We start from the raw sequence: 19,919 nt of genomic DNA on the forward strand, positions 1-19,919 counted from the left end.
TCTTTTCCTTTCCTTTTTTTTTAAAATTTGGCCTATGCACATTAGGATTTTGTCCAACATCTTGTCAATACATCAGATTAGCCTTGCATGTAAAAACTGTTTCTGTGTTTTACAAAAAGGTACTCTTAATTTTACTTCATTGCTTTCCACTGTTCCACTCATTAGTTGAAAAGTAAATTGAGCTGCTAGTCTCTACTGGGAGCTCAATTTCTAGACAGTAGCAATTTGGGGATTTTCCTCAAACTGGTTATGTCTTCCTCACCATCACAGTATCTCCACTGCTTGCATTTCTCCCCATTTTAATGCCACTTTTACTGAAGTGTGTATTTGAAATAAATGGCTCATGAGTGAGTGACACCTTTCTATATCCTAAGATGTATTACAAAGGAGTCCATGTCACATGTCTATAGTAATTCACTCATTTCTGTAATTTCTTCTTTAGTAACCTCAATCTTTGTAATACAAAAAAAGTCAACGTTCTGGGTTATTTTTGTTCAAGAGTCTTCAGTTCGGTTTGCCTCTGGGTTGATCTGTTTTTCCCATCGCTGAACAGGTTCCCATAATCACTCACCTTTGCTTTTCATTTCCACAGATCAAGGGATCAACATTTACCGAAAACCACCCATCTACAAACAGCATGGTAAAACCCACTTTCCTCCACGTAGCTTTTAAGTAGCAACGTCGGCTCAACTCTTTGCTGTCCTCTGAAACGCTCATCTGCTGTTGCTTTTGAGAATCAAACTGGGGTGTCCAGCATGTTATGCCTTTATGGTCTGCTAAGATGCAAATACTGTAAAGTTGGTTTTCCTAGATAGAAAACACCGTGCCTTTTTCTGAGCCCATCAACATGTATCATTTCATTCATACAGGAGGGGAAGTATGATCACACAGTCATTCACAAAACACCCTCACAAGACTTTTCTTTGTTGGGGGGTGGGCATCAAAGAACTTAACCAACGTCTCTGATAATTTTGATGAGCTTGCAGTTTAACTAATTAAAACGAGTGAACACTAGCTATGTAAAAAATTCATTTGACCAAGGGAACTCCCTGGTGTTCCAGTGGTTAGGATTCCACGCTTCTGCTCCAGGGGGCATGGACTCAGTCCCTGGTCAGGGAACTAAGATCCCACAAGCTTCACAGCCAAAAAAAAAAAAAAAAGAGAGAGAGAAAGAAAATGAATTAGTTAATTTGACCAAGCCCCCATCAGCCTGACTGTCCAGTTCCCCAGTTTCTGATGGGGCCTGCAGACATCTGCACCCTGTGGTAGAGTGGACCAGCCTCACGCACAGGCCCTAGCCTTGGTCTCAGCTCATCACGTAAACCATTCTGAGATATCACAGATGAAATTTCTGTCCCTCAGTCTTCTCATCTGCAAAAGCCAGTGCATGAGGCCAGCTTGTCTCTGAAATTCTTGCAAACTAAGAACCACTGACGTGGATCTAGAACTGTGTTTTCCTTTTCAGGGAATATAGAATTTTAAAACCCAGGAAATTGTATTACTCTTTGCAAGTCACTATTCCCTCCACCATTTTTAGGTCTCTATAGATTCCGCTGCTGTAAATCTTCATGAATAGGTAGAAAGCCACGACTTTGGGTGATTTCAGAAAATTGTACCCAAATTGTGCCTGGAAATTTGAAGGCTGCCTTTAGAATCCAGTTGACATTAATGTATTCTGAAGGCTTAGGATGATATGAAAAGCAAATAAAGTTGAAATGCAAAGAGGAAAAAAAAAAATTCAGGCCAGCATTATAGGGGAAAAAAGAGAAAGTAGGTATTGTAATGGCTCTAAGACTAGGTCTTTTTTTTTCTTCACTTGTGTTTTTCTTTTTTAGTTTACACCTTGTGCTTGCTTTTTTAAGTTTGTTAACATTGTTTTTGTTTGCTTTTTTATGGTTTAATGTCTTCTCACCCACTCATTAACATGTGAATGTTTACTGACTTCACCAATTCTAATGCGTAAGTACTGTTTAAAGTCTGGCTTTTTTTTTTTTTTTTTTTAAGAATAAGATTCCCAGTTTGACTTATCAGAAACTATTTATTTAGAGACTTTTTCTTTAAATACTAAAATCTCTAAGACCCTGCCTCTCCAGACAAAAATAATCAAATAAGATTTAAAGAGATTGGATAATGTTAGGTTATTTATTTGGAAGGAATTGACTTCTTTTTGTGACATTGACTTTATGCTTTACTTTCTATCAGTCTGTTGGAATTAAGAGTAACACAAGCAGAGGGGTACATCCAAAGGACTTTCTGCAAGAGAGCAGTTCTGTGTGATAGAAAAAGATGTCATACCATACCAAAAGCTGATGTCTGTGCTCTGTGCATTTCAAAAATGCTAGATTTAAATAGAGTCACACTCCTCATTCTTTAACACGCTAGCACCTATTATCCTTCTATAAGAAGAGGATATACAAGACAGTGTTTTCCAAGCTGATTTTATCTGTTTTCCTCATAAGGTTAGAGATTAAGAAAAACACTGTTCCATCCCTGATTGAGAATTTACCCCTTTTTTATACATGGCAACCTCGATCAAGTTACTTAACCAAAATGAGACTCAGAGGTTACTTTAAAAAAATGAGCGATCAGAGCTGAAAATTCCTAAGTTACTTCCAGATTTAAAAATCTGTAAGCTCCGGGAGGAGGCCAAGTTGTATCTGTGGTATATAAATACATATTGTTAATATATTTAGACATGTTTAGTAACATCCCAGATCAGTTTGCAAAATTAGCCAGAGTCAGAGACTGACCATTTAGCCTGGCTTGTTTCTGTGATTACAGTCGGGGCTCTAAGACAGTGGCCTCTCCTGTAAGCACAGCCATGAAGCACACTGTGAGCTAACGCTGCTCCTAGTCTGACTTTGTTGTTTTAAAGTTGGATGACTCACTTGTATATGCAGACCCTTGAGCAGAATGACCAAATGCGTATGGCAAGCCTAAGTCTCAAGGCTAATTCCTGCAAACTGATAGTGAACTCTCCTGCTGCCATTTCACCTGGTACTCAAGGACACATATATAATATCCAAGGATTAAAATGAACCGGATCAATATTTTTATGGCTAAGAAGCCACAAAGACCCAAAACCAACTCTCTTACAATTAACACCTACAGTCAATTGACAGTGTCATGCATTTTACTTACCTCTTTAATTTCAAATGACTAATTCAAGTTTCTAATTGCTCTAGAAGAGTATTGTCCAATGGAACATTCTGTGATGATGGGAAATGTTCTTTAATTATGCCGTCCAATACAGTGACCCCTAATCACAGGTTGATCACATAAAATGTGGCTAGTTTAGCTGAGGAACTGAATTTTAATTTTATTAATCATTTTGGTTTATTTAATTGCATTAATTTAAATGTAAATGGCCACGCGTAGCTCAAGCTAGTATTGGACGGCACAGCTCTAGAACAAGGTTTTTTCAGATGTAGAATAGATGTGGAGTAAAGTTTGCTTCTGGCAGAACACAAGGAAGATGAGTCGTCACCCAGGCACTGTTAGTGACTGGGCTATTGATAACGGTGATAAGCAGCTATCTGGAGTTGACGCTTTGGCCAGGGCACAAGAAACCGATGTCAGAGGGTTGTACCACTGTGGCCTTGCAGACTGAGAGCTAAGCTGCCCCTGATTCCCATCTAGATGCAGCTGCCTTGGCAGCCCAGAGCAAATCTTCGGAAGACATCATCAAGTTTTCCAAGTTCCCAGCAGCCCAGGCTCCAGACCCCAGCGAGATTCCAAAGATTGAGACGGACCACTGGCCCGGTCCCCCCTCACTTGCCGCCGTAGGTATGCCACTGTTGCAGCTAAGCCAAATGGACGGATTGCTAGGAGATTTCAAAATGAAATGCTTAAAAAATATGCAAGGAAATGTGTAAAGATTTTAAGAAAAGTATGACCAAGAGGTAGAAGAGTGAAAAGAACTAATGTAGTATTAAGATGTGTGCAGAATAGTTCCAAGTTACAAGAACCCAACCACCAGAGCCTTACGCTAACCAAACCCAACAAGGGGCAGAGCTGGTCTAAAGCAGGTGTTTCGTGTGGACTCTCAGTGGTTGTTGTAAAATCAGTAACTCTTTTGAATGTAGTTGAATCAAAGCCTCCTGCCTTGAACTTTCTTCTCTATAGTTATAGTGAGTGAATTTACTGAGTGTCCACAGAAGCATGACTTCTTTGAATTAAATTTTAGATGATTTCTGGGTTGTAATTAAAGTTCTTAACAACCAGTCGTAACACTGAAGCACTTTCATTTTTTTTGCCTGATCACGTTCTCCATTACTAAGAAGGGCTGTTACGGAGTAGCAGGTGTTCTGGAATATTGCTCATGCAAAGTTACATGATTTCACATCTGTCATTTCCATGACTTCTGTGCTAATGTCACATTTGAGCTGTTTCATTCTTTGCTTTGAACCGCACATTTATGCTTTAGAGTTGTGTCTCTGTGTTTACCGTTTTGTCATTAGTTACATCATTTGACCCTAAAGAATGGTATCGGCAAACTCAGAAGCTACTACTGAAAACTTAGTGAGTTAGCTTTACGAAGATATGACTATATTATCATATTTCTCTTGACAACCTAAAGGCCTTCAATTTTCCAGAACTCCCAAATTTTCCTCATCCTATTTTTTTATCAAGTTATTTTTAGAATAACTTTTACAAGAAATATAAGTGGACTTTAAAGCAATGGATAGTTATAGAAATGGTTGAAGGTAAAATCTACCTCCTTGGTTCATTATTCACGTGTACTTTATCCATTATGTTGGCTTAAGATGTATCTATTGCTAGTTCTTGCAGACTTTTGCTAGTGTAGATTAAAGAGAGAAAATTCACATTGCCATTTAAAAACTAAAACAGTCATCAGCTTTTTTGTGCTAGTCCACATCTTCAGGCAGTTCTTGGGGCTACTGAGATTCCTGGTTCAGTCATGTTGCTTAGTGGGGACATTAAACAGCTAAACTTTAGGGAAGAATTAACATTTTATTGTTATCAACTGTCATCAGTAAATAGTTTAAAGCTCTTTGGGTTTCCAAAATGAAGAAAACTTCTGGTCCATTAATCAAAATGATGAAGACTGAAACTATTAAAGTTTATTTTGATTAGATTAGCAAGCTTTCCTGTTTCCTCCCACAGCCAGATTAATCCAGGCAACGTAGGAAAATAGCAATTATCTTGCTTTTCCAACTATTCAGACAGATGCCTCCTTTCTACCCCAGCTCCTTCTTTCCAGGAAACTTAAAATTTGTACATTATCTGCTATATTGTACTGAAATAAGTAACTTCATAGCTGCAGTAACACTTTTTATGGATCCATTCTTATAAAACTTTTTTGGACCATTTTCCAAGAGACTGAAGGCAAGGAAACATTAGAGACCCATCCCTTAAAAGAAAAATAAAGCATGCTTCTTAATGAATTTATTGAAAGTAGAGGGCAGGGTGATAGTGTGGTGACAGACCTAAATATTCAGAAAAAGGGAAAATGTAAGATTTTCAAACTCCTCACAAGAAAGTGACTATCTTACCTATTTGATGGTAGCTAGATGAATTTGGATTCCTCTGTGTTTGAACACTGACCCCAGGGACATCAAAATAATAACTGTCAATGCCCCTCCCACCTATTATGGACACTCTGGCCGGTGGCCAACGGGATGACTTAGACCCGATCCTAATTGCAAACTGAGTTCTAAGTGAGCAGATCAGATTTGTTGCCAGGCCAAAATTCGTACCTTACTGAATCACACATTGCGCTGGCTTGTCAAATAGGGCTCCCTGTCTCAAGAAGCCAGTCGGGGGTGCTGAATTGGTGGCAGGCTCTTTTTTTTCCCCCTTGTGTTGTTCACGAACGCTGAGGACCACTGCTGACTTTGCTCACCTGACAAGTTGAGCACAGGTGCCCTAATCCCTGGAGACCCAACCCCCCTTCCCTGGGGCTAACGTGAGAAGTTATGTTTGCTGTGGAACTAGGAGCTGATGCGAGACGCAGATCTAGTGGCCGAGAGGAAGAGGATGAAGAGCTTCTGAGACGCCGGCAGCTTCAAGAGGAGCAACTAATGAAGGTCTGTCCCTTAAACGACTTTGCTGAAACCTTCAGTTCAGTTCAGTTCAGTTCTGCGGATCCTTGTTATGATGACTGTAGGTGAGCCACCAAGATGAGCAAGAGGTAGTCCCAGACCTCTTGCTGTCCGGTGGGAGAGACGAGATGGGCACGTAGTGACTTTAATAAAGGCAGAACATTTAGTGGGTTCTGGAAGAGAGCATGTGGAGGTTGGAGGTCAGATGGGCACAGAATAAATATTAGGGCTTCTTCAAGGAGAATGAGACTCCGTGTAGGGCATGTGGGTATGGTACCTGTATTGAAAGGATGCTAAAAGGCCAGGCACGGCCCAAGTGTACTTCAAGGCGGTACAATACCTTCCTTCCCTCACGCAGGCTGTTCTGAAGGAACTCCATTGGAACAGAGCATTTCTCCAAGTCTTTCCTTGGACTCATACAACCTTGTGTGTATATCTGAGCCAGGAGAGAGAGAGAAAGTGGACTCTCACCAAAGCATCCTCATGATAGCCTCTGTCTCTAGCATAGGCCTGCAGCATCCCAGAAGACCAGAGGAAGGATAGTCAATTGTAGCCGGGGGTTGGGGGAGCTGAGAAATTGTAAACTCCTACGATAAAGATTATTTTCCAAAGAGACTTAATCATCTGGGGAATGCACGTATACTAGTTGCATGGGGATACAAAGCTGCATGTATTATGTGATCCCAGTTTTGTATGTTATGTGCATAGAAAAAGACTGCATGGGGTAGGTCAAAATGGCAACAGTGGTTATCCCTGGTGGATTATGGCCTGTTCTTTTTTCCTTCCAGATTTTCTAGAATCTGTACAATGAGCATGCATTATTTTTTTCCCTATTTTTTAAAGAAATCAATATAATTTCTTTTTAAAGGCCGTTATCCCCAAGCTTCCCTTCCCAAGTCAAAAATATGTACACCCTCGCACACTGCCTCTTGAGTTTCCCTGCTGGCGCTTTGGGGGCCGGGAGAGGGGCAGAGAAAGGAGAACACTCTTCCGATGTAGAGCCTGGCTGAGGGCAACCGAGCCTTGACATTGAAGAGGCCAAGTGGGGTTCAAGGTCCAAAACCTGGCTGACTTTTGAGGGAACCCCCAGGCTTGGGGACACTATACTTCAGGCCTTTTTAGAGTCAGGAACTTCTTGCAGGATCCACTAAAAAGAAACTGCATCTCCCTGAAAGTGACTGCAGGCTCCACTTTCATTTTTCTTTTCTCCACGAATAGCTCAACTCAGGCCTTGGCCAGCTGATCCTGAAAGAAGAGATGGAGAAGGAGAGGGAGAGCCGGGAGAGGGCCTCCCTGGCCGCCAGTCGCTATGATTCCCCCATCAACTCAGGTGAGCAGCGGCCCCACTGCCTTCCCTGAGCCGGGAGCCGGCCACCTGCCTGTGGGGAACCTATCTTGACTGTTCCAGGGCTGCTCCAGCAAAGGAAGCATAACGATCCTTTGTCGTGGAATCTGTGTCAACTCAGCTTAAGAGTCTGCCACGGCTCTTCCACAAGTGTGTTTCCTTCTTGCTAGAAATGGGGAGAACCCTTGGAGGGTGTCACGAACCAGGAGGGGTCAGGTTCCTTGTGCTGAGTCTACCTTCTAGAACATACATCCCTATCCATCTCAGAGGGAAGTGGCCAAAAGGAAGTTCTTACAGAGAACAGAATGCTTTTTTTTCTTTTTCTTTTTTTTTTTTTTAATGTTTTTGTCCACACTCTGCAACATGCAGGATCTTAATTCCCTGACCAGGGATCAAACCCGTCTCCTGCCTTGGGAGTGCAGAGTCTCAACCACTGGAGTCCCAGAGAAGTCTGAGCACAGAATGCTTTCTAACTGTAGAGAGCATGAACACTATTTTCTATATTTTCTAATATATTCAGTGTAAGAGCTGAAGGCTAACAGTGATTTTTTGATAATTTTGAAAGAGATTACTCATCTGCTGGGCTGAAATAGTCTATCAGTAATTTTCCCCTGCTTATACTTATCATAAGCCAAATCTCTTTCAAGCTGTAAGATTTCTTCTCTCATGTTCTAAACTAGTGCATAATTTTCTCTCCTGAGGGTTCCTTTAAACATATGTTTAGTATTTTCCTATGCAAATACTTCTGCTAAATATTACTTCATTTAATTGTCACAACATACCCAGAAGTACATGATATTATCATCCCCAATTTGTAGATCAGGAAACAAATTCAGGAAGTTTTAGCTACTCGCTCAGTGTCACATTGCTGATAACTACACAACTAAGATTAGGAGCCCAAGTGTTATAACCCCAGAGCCCACACTCTTAGCTGGAATGCCCTCCTCCCTCTCACAGATGCCTGACTGGTACTGATCTTAGATTAGGTAGTTTTCTAATCTTTAGGGTAAAGTGAAAGTGAAGTCGCTCAGTCATGTCCGACTCTGCGACCCCGTGGACTATAGCCTTCCAGGCTCCTCTGTCCATGGGATTTTTCAGGCAAAAATACTGGAGTGGATTGCCATTTCCTTCTCCAGCAGATCTTCCCGACCCAGGGATCGAACCCAGGTCTCCCGCATTGAAGACAGATGCTTTACCGTCTGAGCCACCAGGGAAGTCCAATCTTTAGCGTAAATCCTTCCAATTCTGCAGATCTGTTCTCTAAGAGTACATAGCACTCCATCTACATGAGTCAAGCAGTGAAGACCTTAAAAGATGGAATACCAGGCTGAAAGATGCAGTGGTGTTAAGTCACAGAGCCAGAATTCAAGCCCAGGTCCGCTCCTTCCAAAACCCAGCAGTATGAGGCATCCATGCTGCTGATCAGTGGGACACCTTTTTTCACAGGCCTTCCAGGAGTCTAGCAGTGGCTGGCCAGTAATCTGGTAACTTACATGTTGGCCTCCAGATCAGTTATCACTGTCATACCAGCCAGGGCTTGGGTCTATGCATCCCAGTAGCCCTGGGTTCAAATCATTGCTCAGATCTTTACAAGCGGAGCAACCTCGGGCAAGTACTTAACTTCTCTTGGTCCCTATTTCTTCTCCTGTAAAATGGAAATAACATCAGCATTATTAGGATTGTGTTGAGGAGTCAGAGATGAAGCATGCCAAGCATGTCTTTCTTCCCAACCCCTCCTTGGTAATGTCACTGCCCACCCATTCCCTGTATCACCCAAATCTGGTGGTGGTTTGTCAACATTTGAGCCCAATATGGGGCTTCTCAGGTGGGGTTAGTGTTAAAGACCCACCTGCTGATGCAGGAGACAGAAGGGATGAGGGTTTGGTTTTTTTTCTTCCTTGTCTAAATCCTCTGTTCTGCAGAGTAGAAGATACACTGGCAATTTCATGAAAGAATTACACTTCCGGTTCCTAACAATTGCTTTTATAAAATCTTTCTCTTATTCAGCTTCACATGTTCTATCGTCCAAAACCTCATCTCTCCCAGGCTATGGAAGAAATGGGCTTCACCGGGTAAGATTTCTCAGTGACTAATTTCTGAGTTTCTTCCCTCTTCAGTCCTGGTTGAAATGAATATATCTGAATATATCTGAATATATCTGAATGACAATATGATCTCAGGATTGGAATATAATGAAAATTGTAATCTCTCTGGTCTCCTGGTAAATCACTTCGAGTTACAAGCAAAATAAAATATTTCTTTTGAGAGAAAGGGAAATTGACTTTAGATAAAACAATAGCCTATACAGATTATTCTTTTTGATGGTTTATTAAGTTATTGGCCAATTTTAAGTATGTTTGGAACAACTTATGCATGTGAATCTATGTTTTCAACTTTGTATTTTATGAGATAAGTGTATCCCATGACAATTTAACATCTGAATTAAGATATGCTGTAAGGACAAAACATATCAGAAGTACAAAAACCTTCTTACAGGTAAATCTCACCAATAGTTTTTATATTGATTGCATGTTAGAATGATAATATTTTAGAAGCCTTGGCTTCAGTAAAATATATTAAAAATTAAAAAAAAATAGCCTATAGAAGCTTGTGGGAAAACTGGATTGTGTGGCAAATTTCCACAATCAAGTAAAAAGTAATTATATACTGGAGCCACTATCTTTGCTGTAAAATGATACAGGAAAGTTTGTTGCAACCTCGCTCCCCATAAAGCATAGAACAAGTGTAATTGTGTAGCTCTGATGCGGAGAAATGTGAAATGTGTTTTTATTTATCAGCAAGAGATACTTGCTTACCGAGAAATGTGAAATGTGTTTTTATTTATCAGCAAGAGATACTTGCTTACCGAGAATCTGAGCAGTAGCATTGAATATGCAACAAAACCCAAGGATTTCATCCAGCAACTCAACTTGGAAGGAATTTCTTAGGATTTTGTAAATCCTTTCTTCCTTTTCACCTGACCCCAAAATGAGTACTGTGAAGCGGATTTTCTCATGGTGTGTTTCCCCTCCTTTCAGCCTGTTTCTACAGACTTTGCTCAGTACAACAGCTACGGGGACGTCAGCGGGGGAGCGCGAGGTGAGGCCCCAGGGCGGGTGCCGCTGACCGCGACCCGGTGGGGTGGGGCTGTGCTGTCGCAGGCACACTGGCTGGAATGTGTTACATCCTACAGTCAGATCACGTCTATCCTCTGAGCCAACATGTCAGTATCTCTGCTGACATGAGACAGCACGAAGCAAGTTTGTAGGAAGGAATTCATTGGCCCTACTATGTGCTGAGCACTGGAAGTAAAGTGATAAGCAAGCCGTGGGTCTGTCTTCAGAATGCATGTGGCAGAGGCAGAGAGAGAGAAGCTCTGAGATAAATGGTATGATTGGACATGCAAAGAAAACGGAGCCACATCTTCAGGGTGTCATCTTCCATGAGAAATGGGAACTAAAACTGGGACAGGCATTTCCTGGCTTTAGGGAGCACCTGGGCAGTATGGGCAGAGACCCAGAGCTGGGGGAGAGCATAGCTCGTGGGGGCACGTTTGGAGAATTGCAGTTGGGTGTAATCTGTGTTTATGTTTCTGTATTTTTCTGTGGTTCTGCCCCTTCTGAGATTTTCTTTGTCTTTCCTTTCCAGACTACCAGGTATGGACCCCTGTCTTTCTCAAGTTGGCTACATGGGCAAAATAGCCTTTTTCCAATCCAGACGTGCTCTTCTGCTACTCCAGAGAAGAGTTTCTGTTGAGAAGACCCTGATTTTTGGTTGATCCATCTCATCATTAGTCCACAGATGTGAGAAGCCATGAGCAGCAGGCATGCCTGGCACCCAGATCAAGCCAGTCCTGCAGGCCTTGCAGACAGGGCATGAACCAGGCCAGATGGCAAGGACTCTCTCGCTCTGCCTTGAAGAGTCTTCTCCAGGGTGGAAGTGGCCCAGCATTAAGGGTCCACACATGTACAGCTGTTTTTTTCTTTTAATCATAACCAGTCACTCCTTGAGGCCCTCTCCTCCTCTTTGTGGTCACAAATGAAACCCCTGTCTTGGCCAATAGGAAAGAGTTGCTGTGTGTAGCTTTCCTTTTTCCCTTAGAACCTAAACCTAAAATGATGATGGAGAGTGAGAAAAGGGGAAAAGTGCAAAGAAAACTAAAATTTAAATTAAAAAAAAAAGTCATAGACTTGGCGATTCTTTGATGTACCATATACTTTCATGCATGCAGTCTGCATTCAGGGATTAGTGAATAGTTATTAAGCCAGGATCTTTCATCAACTGGATTATAAGAGGACAGTATTCCCAGTATCCTTGTTTTTGTTCAGCAAGGAGCTCATTTTGAAAACTCCATGGTCATTAAGATGACACAGCTGTAAAATGGCGGTGAGGATTTGAGACCCAGACAAGGAGGTCTGGGAGCCCACTGAGCTCTTCCCCAGCTCCCCACACTGCCATGGGCTCCTCCTGAAACCTGCTTCTCTGTTGCAGACCCTCCCAGATGGCCACATGCCTGGAATGAGGATGGACCGGGGGGTCTCCATGCCCAACATGTTGGAACCAAAGGCAAGCGTGGCTCTTCTTCTCTTTGCTCTCACCTGGAGATGAAACTGGGATGTAACCCCCAAAAGACTTGATTTTCTATTTTTTCAGTGCTGAGACCCACCTGGCTCTGCCTAGTCTGTTAGTCAAGCTGTATCATAAAGCATCCTTCTGTCCCTTGGTTTTGTCTCACCAAGCCAGCAGGGTTAGACCCTCACTGGGTCTGGTGCTGTGTTCACAGTGAGGTGCCAGCACTTCCCTCCTGTGACCTTGGTACCCACTCAGCCCCTGCCCTGAGCACAGCAAAGCCTACCCAGCACCACGTGGAACAGCTGCAGCCCACCCTAGATAAGATGACCAACATGTCCCAACTTGCCCAGGACTCTGCTGGTTATAGCACTGAAAGTCTTGCATCCTGGGATCCTCTGCAGTCCCCAGCAAACTGGCATCACTGGTCGCCCCAGCTCTAGAACATTCTGTGACTCTAGAGGTGTCCAAGGGGTGTGCCCCCTGGTGACCATAACTGGGAGTTATTTCAGTATGTCACCCACTAAATCACCGCTGCTGGGGCTGCATGGCTCCCTGGTTTCATGAGCTGGTCATGGAACAAGATTGTTGAGCCCAGCAATGGTGTTCTGCCATATACAAACGTGTACCTGTCATTTCAATTCTCTTCTCATCTTTACCTTCATACCCAGTATATAGTAAGTGGGGTCCTTTCACTCAACCACGCCCTCCAGAAGCCCAGTGGCACAGAGATACCGGTCGGGATTGGGAATGTGTAAGAAACTGCCCCTGTCCACTGGAAACTCAAGCAAGGAACACCCGTCACTCCAACGCTCTAATCATAGTGTCTCAGAAGCTCTGTCTTGGGAATCCTAGGTTTTAGGTAGCTTCTGCTTGTTAATAAAAGGTACAGCTGTGTTCTAGAAGAGGTGTTTTTCTTTGCAGATATTTCCGTATGAAATGCTGATGGTGACCAACAGGGGGCGCAACAAAATCCTAAGAGATGTGGACAGAACCAGGCTGGAGGTAAAAAACAAAACTGGTCCCAGCTGTGTATTCCTGTGCATTTCCTGTGACTCTCCCCTAAGAATTGTTCCAGTTAAGGCAAAAATGAGAAAGGATCAACCCACGTAAAACTAACTTTGGATGAAAACCCAGATTTCTATCTAGGAGATCAGCGTAAAAATGTTTGGTAAAATACAGAAGAACAGCCCAAGAAATGCAGTATCATTTTAGTCATTTTTCTTAGAAATTTGGGCTTCCCTGGTGGCTCAGCTGTAAAGAACCCACCTTCAGTGCAGGAGACCTGGGTTTGATCCTTGGGTTGGGAAGATCCCCTGGAGAAGGGAAAGGCTACCCACTCCAGTATTTGGGCCTGGAGAATTCCATGGACTGTATGTATAGTCCATAGGGTTGCAAAGAGTTGGACATGACTGAGTGACTTTCATGTTCACTTTCCTTAGAAATGTAATGTTGCCAGAATTTAGTGGGCAATGTAGAATGGGGTCTCCACCACATTTTGGATACCCCTAAATCCTTATCTTTCCCTGAGCCTGAGTTGAGTCTGCTGAGATTAGGAAGGGAGCATTTGATACAGAGATGTGTACTAGACAAGTTTCTATCTTGACTGTTTCCACATTCCTGGATGAAGGCTAAGCAGGGTACACATACCTAAGCCGCCCTCCTTAGACATGGGAGACTCATCTTTGTACTTTTCCATCTGAATGGTTTTAATTAAGAAAAACTCTGGCTGCCAGTCTCATAAAGTATCGTTAATTTTCCCTGACAAAAGGCTATACCTTTGTATGTGAGCTCAGGCTAGCACAGAGGAGAAAGGCTGGATCCACCATCCTAAGAGAACTTTTCTAGACGGCACCAGAGATTGAAGTCCATAGACCAGGGCCTCCCCGGTGGCTCAGCGGTAAAGAATCCGCCCGCAATGCAGGAGGTGCAGCAGGGGCCATGGGTTTGATCCCTGGGTCGGGAAGATTCCCCTGGAGAAGGAAATGGCTACCCACTCCAGTATTCTTGCCTGGAAAACCCCATGGACAGAAGCGTCTGGAAGGTTACAGTCCCACGGTGGCACAGAGTCAGACACGGTGGAGGACACACGTCTTCATTATCAGTACCCCAAGCAAGCATCCACGTGAACTCCTGTTGCCGAGTCAGGAAAAAGCCCCCGGGCTCCCAAAGGACCACCCTGGCGGTCTCTCTTTGACTTTCTTATTGCTGTGGTCCATTTTCTCCACATCTACTCAGTGTTCCAATGACCTGAAACAGAGTCGCCTCCAGCATAATGAATTAGCTTTCCGTGCCCCAGCAGCTTTCAGTGTTATGATAATCATCAATAGCACTCCACTAGCTATAGGTAGGAGGGGTACCTCGCCTGACCCATCCAGGGAAGGAACTGCTGGGTCCGGTGCCTGCTAGGAAGCCTCAGAGATAAACTCCTCTTCCATCACTCTGTCTTGCTCTTCAAAACAATTACTTGTTAACTGAAGAACAACTCTGGAGGCCACCCAGGTGGCCAGCAGGACTGACCACTCTTCTTTTTTCCCATCACAGCGCCACTTAGCCCCAGAAGTGTTTCGGGAGATCTTTGGAATGTCCATCCAGGAGTTTGACAAGTTACCTCTTTGGAGACGCAACGACATGAAGAAAAAAGCAAAACTCTTCTGAGTCCCACATGTAGACAGCCATTAGGAGGACTGATCACGGCGGGGACACATAGGATGTTGAATTAAGGCCCAAACTTGATTGGAGCATTTGTAAACTACAGTCCCTCAGCAACAGCCAAAAGGGAAAAATCTGATTAAAACACCCATGAGCCAAATATGGGGCCAGCCCATGGCCAATCTCGCCCAGCAGCAGTGGGGTAGAAATGTCTGTGTTTCCACGCTCGACATTAGCGTTCACCTGTGACCTTTTCCCATCACCTTGTGTCCACAACAGGAGCTACTTCTTTCATTTTCTTTCAACTGTTATCCAACAGTAGTGCGTCTGTATGAATAAGAGCCAGCAAGTGCCCTTAAGATGCCGCATGGGCAAGCAATTGTAATAATTCCAAAGTATGAATATATTTATCTTGTAGCGCCTTGGCTGAGAAGCAAGAGCCCGGGGGACAGGTCCATGTGGCAGCAGCCTTTGCCTCTTTCCTCACTGGCCTCCTGCAGTTGCCCGGGCCTCAGCGGGATGGACAGCAGGGTCGGGCTCCCCAGGAGCTCTGTTTCAATAGCCACCAAAGGCATTTTTAACGAGCTCCTTGTTCCCTACTGTTCGCTAGGACCCAACTTGGCAAGTTACTTAGCTGTTGCTAAAAAAAAAAAAAAAAAAATTGAGAAAGAGAGGAAAAAGGAATGGATGAAAATTCTCCTTTAACCCTTTTCTGCTTCAGGAAGTGTGTTCCTCCCCACCAAGGACAAGAGCTGTCTCAGCCCCCAGCCCTCCACTCTCACAAAGAAGGGAAAGGGAAAGATTATCTCCTGATTGGCCCAGTTGGATACTGTTAGATGAGTTTGGTCCAAAGGCCATAGCCCTCTTGACCAAAAAAAAAAAAATCTGTGTCTTCCCAATGCAAGTTTCCCAACCCAGCTTCCTCTTCTTTCTATCCAGCATCCTATATATCACACCAAGCCCTCGATGATTTTGAGTTCTTTAAGGTCTTTTCAGTAGTAGGCTAAGGAAAGGCATGTTTTTCTCTTTGAAAGCTCTGAAACTCAAGGGCGATGGCCCCCAGCTGATTTAATTTGGTCTTTCCAGCTTTCTCGCCTAGCTCTGCTGACTTCCTGATATGTGCGTGTGTGTGTGTGTGTGTTTGTGTTTGTGTTTTCACTCACCCATGACAGTTTGGGGAGTCTGCTTGTGCTTTTAAATTTCATTCCTGCTTGAAGGTTTGTCCCACTCAGCTGCAGTTTCTGGGGGACATTTGCACAGGTGCATGTGACTCAATGGTCAAGAGTGAGGCTAACTGCATCCTGGCCAGCAGGTCCCTCATGGAAAGATGCTGGTGGTTAGAAGCCGGCATATTCCCTGACACATGTAGCTCAAGTCAGCATCAGACTGAAGACCGAGGCTTTGGATCAGGCTGGGAGGAGACAACAGCAGAGCATCCCACCAGAGTCCTCAGACTCAGCAACACAAGATTCACATTGGAGCCAAGGATTACACCCAAACTTGCATTTAAGACATCCACCATGGTTCCTAAAAGCCTCTGGCTGAGACTTGAAGGTGATGTCAGATACATGTAGGAGGTTGTCGCATTTATTTGTGTGCTTTGGAGGGCTGCTTAAGAATTTAAACTCGTATTTAAAGCCAAAGGAGAAAGCATAGGAGGTTGTCACATTAATTCTCATGCTTTGGGGGCTCTGTTTAAGAACTTGTAAACTCTTATTTTAAAGCCAAAGGAGAGAACCTGTATATGCCACTAATTGTAAAAGCTCAGAAGTTCTTCCTGCTGGCACCAAATATTAGAATGAGTTAGTAGCTGATACCAGTGGCAAAAAGCAAGAATATTCTTTCTGACCTTGTGCTGGAGACCTAACTTGTGACACACTCTAGAGACTGGGTGTCTGAATGAACATGACAGTTGCTTTATTGTATTCTGTGCTCTTCCCAGAGGAATCTAAACCTGCCTGACCTTTGCTAGACACTGAATGTTTGAGGACTCTGTATGTGTGTGAATGTGGGTTGGACCTACTGATGTATTTAGCAAATGGTTCTGGTGAGGTTGATGTGAGGAAACCAGCTCCACCTTGGGCTGAAGGCAGATCACAGCCCCTTCAATTCTGTCCCTTCATCTGTTTGGTTTGTTGCCTTTTGCTTCATTCAGTACATCCACTGGCCCATCTTCTCTCTAACCTCTCTGCATGGCAGCCCTCAGCACCTGTGTGTCCTGATCCTCGCTTCACTTTGGCAAAGTATGAGCGTGGGGACCACAGTGTAGGCCCAGCGTTTGCCTGCCTTGACCAATGACAAAGATGGCCGAATGGATCCTAGGGCTCAGCTAGAGGAGAGAGATTTTCATGATGGAGATAAGAAGGACCCTCAGTGTTTTTCACTGGCGAATGAGTTAAAAACCCACATACTTGCCAATCAAATGTCAGTGGAAGAAAACCCCCAATGATAGTTAAAGAACTGATCCCTAAATTTGCCCCCACTAATGAAACTTTACTTTTCTTCTTGCTTTTGAATTCAGTTCAGCATCCTCCTTGGGTTAGGGGAATGCTTCTTTGCATATCAAATGTATTAGCTAATTTAAACTATACCATGCAAAACTGCCTTTCCAGAAATGCCGATGGCTTCCTGTCTGTAAGCAGACCAGTGCTGCCCTCTGAAGTGGGGGCTCCCCAGCCCCGCTCCCCGGCAGAAAGCTCCAGGCGGAGTGATGGGTCATGGCACAACCTGGTTCTCCCAACTGCCAAATCAAATCAATGGGCTACAACACCCTATCTGTTTCGTTGAACTGAGCTCAGCATGCTTGTCCCCAGAATGTCCAGGTCACTGCACAGGAAATCAGTGTTCTCTGCCTGAATCCTGCTCTGCATAAAAAATTCCAGTTCTTAACACTGTCAAATTAATGAGAATTGTTTACTCTAGGAAAAGGAAGTATATGCATGGCAAGCTTCCCTAGTACATACAGAAAGGGCTACATTTTTGAGCATTGGACTGACTAGTGATTCTTAAAGCATAGGCTGATTGCATGAAGAGGCCTCTATAGTTACATGAAGGTCAGCGCTTCCTTTAGAGTTTCTTCCAGAAAAGCCAGGATACCATTTAGTCTCTGGGTGTGATTTATGTCAAGACACAAAGAGCATTTGGAAACTTGTCCATCTTGCTGGGCGTTTATCTCTTGGTTTGGGTTCGTTACTAAATGTTCTTAATGTGACTTCTTTAATCACAAAAGAGAAACTGCCTGTTCTCAGAAACCTTGAACAGAAAAGCTAACGTCAATGGGTAATAAGGTGCAAAGAAGAAAAATAGCTTCTCCCTGTCATGTCCTCAGTCTCCCCTCTTCTCCCAGTTCTGTTGTGTCCAAGCTGAGTTTCCTCTTCCAGGGTGAGGGAACTACACCTTTTTCAACTTCCATCCCCTCCATCTGTGATGTCAATCAGCTCCACTGGTAAAAGTCTCACTGGAAATGTTTCTTAAACTTTCACCCAATTTCTTTACACTTTAAAGCAAACACCTTTTTCTAAAGAACTGCTTCTCAGATGATTATATAAAATATATATGCTTTTGCAAGCTTAAAAATTCAAATTCACTTTTGACTAGATAGGTCTTTCTGAAAACTCTTTAAGGCAAACTTGGTGTTAGCGTTCTCCTGTGTATTGAGGGGCAGGGGACCCTCCTGTCTATAGGCTCCCAGAGCCCTCTCTCTGACTGCCGGGAAAGACGGTGGAAGGAAAATGAACTTTGTGCCATCAACCCTTCTGTGTCCTCTGCAGGAAGCTCAGTTTTTACAAATCATCTTGTCTGTTTTTCTGGTCACTGTTTAATCTGTACTTCCTAGGCCAGACTTGATTTTGTCTGACTTATTAAGATTATTTCCCTTTGATAAAACAAGTGTTTGTCAGGATGCCCTAAAACTCACTCATTAGTACTCACTCCCTTTTGAAGTACGTTCTATTAAAAAAAAAAAAGATTATTTCAGGCTTGAGATTTGTAATGACACCTTATAGTGCATTAAGGGAACTACCCAATTATGCTTTTTTCTTTTTTGAAGGGTAATTGCTTTACAGAATTTTGTGGTTTTCTGTCATACATCAACAAGAACCAGCCATACGTACAACCATGTCTCCTCCCTCCCAGATACCCCTCCCAATTATGTTTTAATGAAAGAAAGAGAAACTTTGGTATTAAAAAAAACACTTTCTGTTTGCTGCCAAGAAGCAGTGGGGAGATGGTGACTGACACACTTTGCATGTGAATCTTTGTGTTTTTCATTTGGGACAAGTTTCATTTATGACAGACTCAAAAGGGGGAAGTGGTCAGTTTAAGCTGGAAAGCTTTCTAAACAATCTGCTTGTACACAGCAAAATTAAAGCCAATCTGTTCTGATGCTTAGTGTAATGGAGTGGCAGTTGCTCTCATTAAATAAAATTCTTCCCCAAAGAGTCTCTCCCAACCCCTGAGTCGCTTTCTGAGCCCATTTGGCAAAGGTAGAGGAGAAGCCTGCATCCACTAACATTCAGAAAGGCAGGGAGCTACTTAGTTGATTGTATACGTGTATGTTTCTTTACTCTTACGGAAGAGAAGTGTCCAAGGGATTGGTGTTCTTTTGGGGTGTTCTGTACAGACCTGTCCAGTAATAAACATGTGTGGTTTCTGTGAGTTGCCGACAATCCTGCATTGAAGCTTTTGCAGTTCTTTCATTTTGAAGTTGAGTTTAATGAAATTTTTTTTTTGCAAGTGTTGGAAGGCATACTGTTCTTCGTGCCTCCCCTCCCCTTCCAGAAATATGAAAGCAAATATTTGGAAGAAATGCTGTTTAAAAGATGTATCGTGTCCCCCGTGAAAGTGTGTGGGTGTCTGTCGGTGTCCCGAGTGCCGCGCGCCAGTGCGCAGAGGCGGGGGTGGCCCTGGGCCCGAGCTGCCACGCTTGTGATGCTGACCTGCTCCGCGCTCCTGTTGGAATCAGCACCTGCCTCCCCCCGCCGCTGTCTGGCCTCACCGTTATCCTCACGTATTCCTCAGTGAATAAAGTGTGTGCTTTATTCGTAACTGCCTCCACGCTGTGTTTCCTTTCTGGTTTCCTTGCTCCCTTTAAAGGTCTGTCCCATTTGAAAAAGTGCCAGAGGACTTCCCTGGTGACCCAGTGGTTAAGAATCCATCTACCAGTGCAGGGGACATGGGTTCAGTCCCTGGTCCAGGAAGATCTGACATGCCAGGACAACTAAGCCCGTGTTCTGCAACAAGAGAAGCCACTGCGGTGGGAATCCCTCACACCACAGCTGGAAAGCAGC

The 19,919-nt window shown here is 43.6% G+C and overlaps 1 protein-coding gene across 9 annotated transcripts in view; it reads left to right on the forward strand.

Annotated features, from left to right (window-relative positions):
• Positions 1-19,677, forward strand: part of ABLIM1 (actin binding LIM protein 1) — a 334,182-nt gene extending 314,505 nt beyond the window's left edge. For 3 of the 9 annotated variants that reach the window (XM_018041203.1, XM_005698507.3, XM_018041204.1), the window contains 10 exons: positions 593-640; positions 3,640-3,786; positions 5,959-6,050; positions 7,284-7,395; positions 9,418-9,482; positions 10,449-10,509; positions 11,059-11,066; positions 11,902-11,976; positions 12,904-12,984; positions 14,524-15,245. In XM_018041203.1, coding sequence (XP_017896692.1) covers positions 593-640; positions 3,640-3,786; positions 5,959-6,050; positions 7,284-7,395; positions 9,418-9,482; positions 10,449-10,509; positions 11,059-11,066; positions 11,902-11,976; positions 12,904-12,984; positions 14,524-14,637 — 803 coding nt within the window. In that variant the 3' untranslated portion in view covers positions 14,638-15,245. Of the gene's footprint in view, positions 1-592; positions 641-3,639; positions 3,787-5,958; positions 6,051-7,283; positions 7,396-9,417; positions 9,483-10,448; positions 10,510-11,058; positions 11,067-11,901; positions 11,977-12,903; positions 12,985-14,523 lie in introns of all 9 variants that reach the window. The other 6 variants (XM_013975228.2, XM_005698508.3, XM_018041205.1 and 3 more) reach the window with 3 other exon arrangements.

This window comes from Capra hircus, chromosome 26, assembly GCF_001704415.2.
Source record: "Capra hircus breed San Clemente chromosome 26, ASM170441v1, whole genome shotgun sequence".
Taxonomy (NCBI): domain Eukaryota; kingdom Metazoa; phylum Chordata; class Mammalia; order Artiodactyla; family Bovidae; genus Capra; species Capra hircus.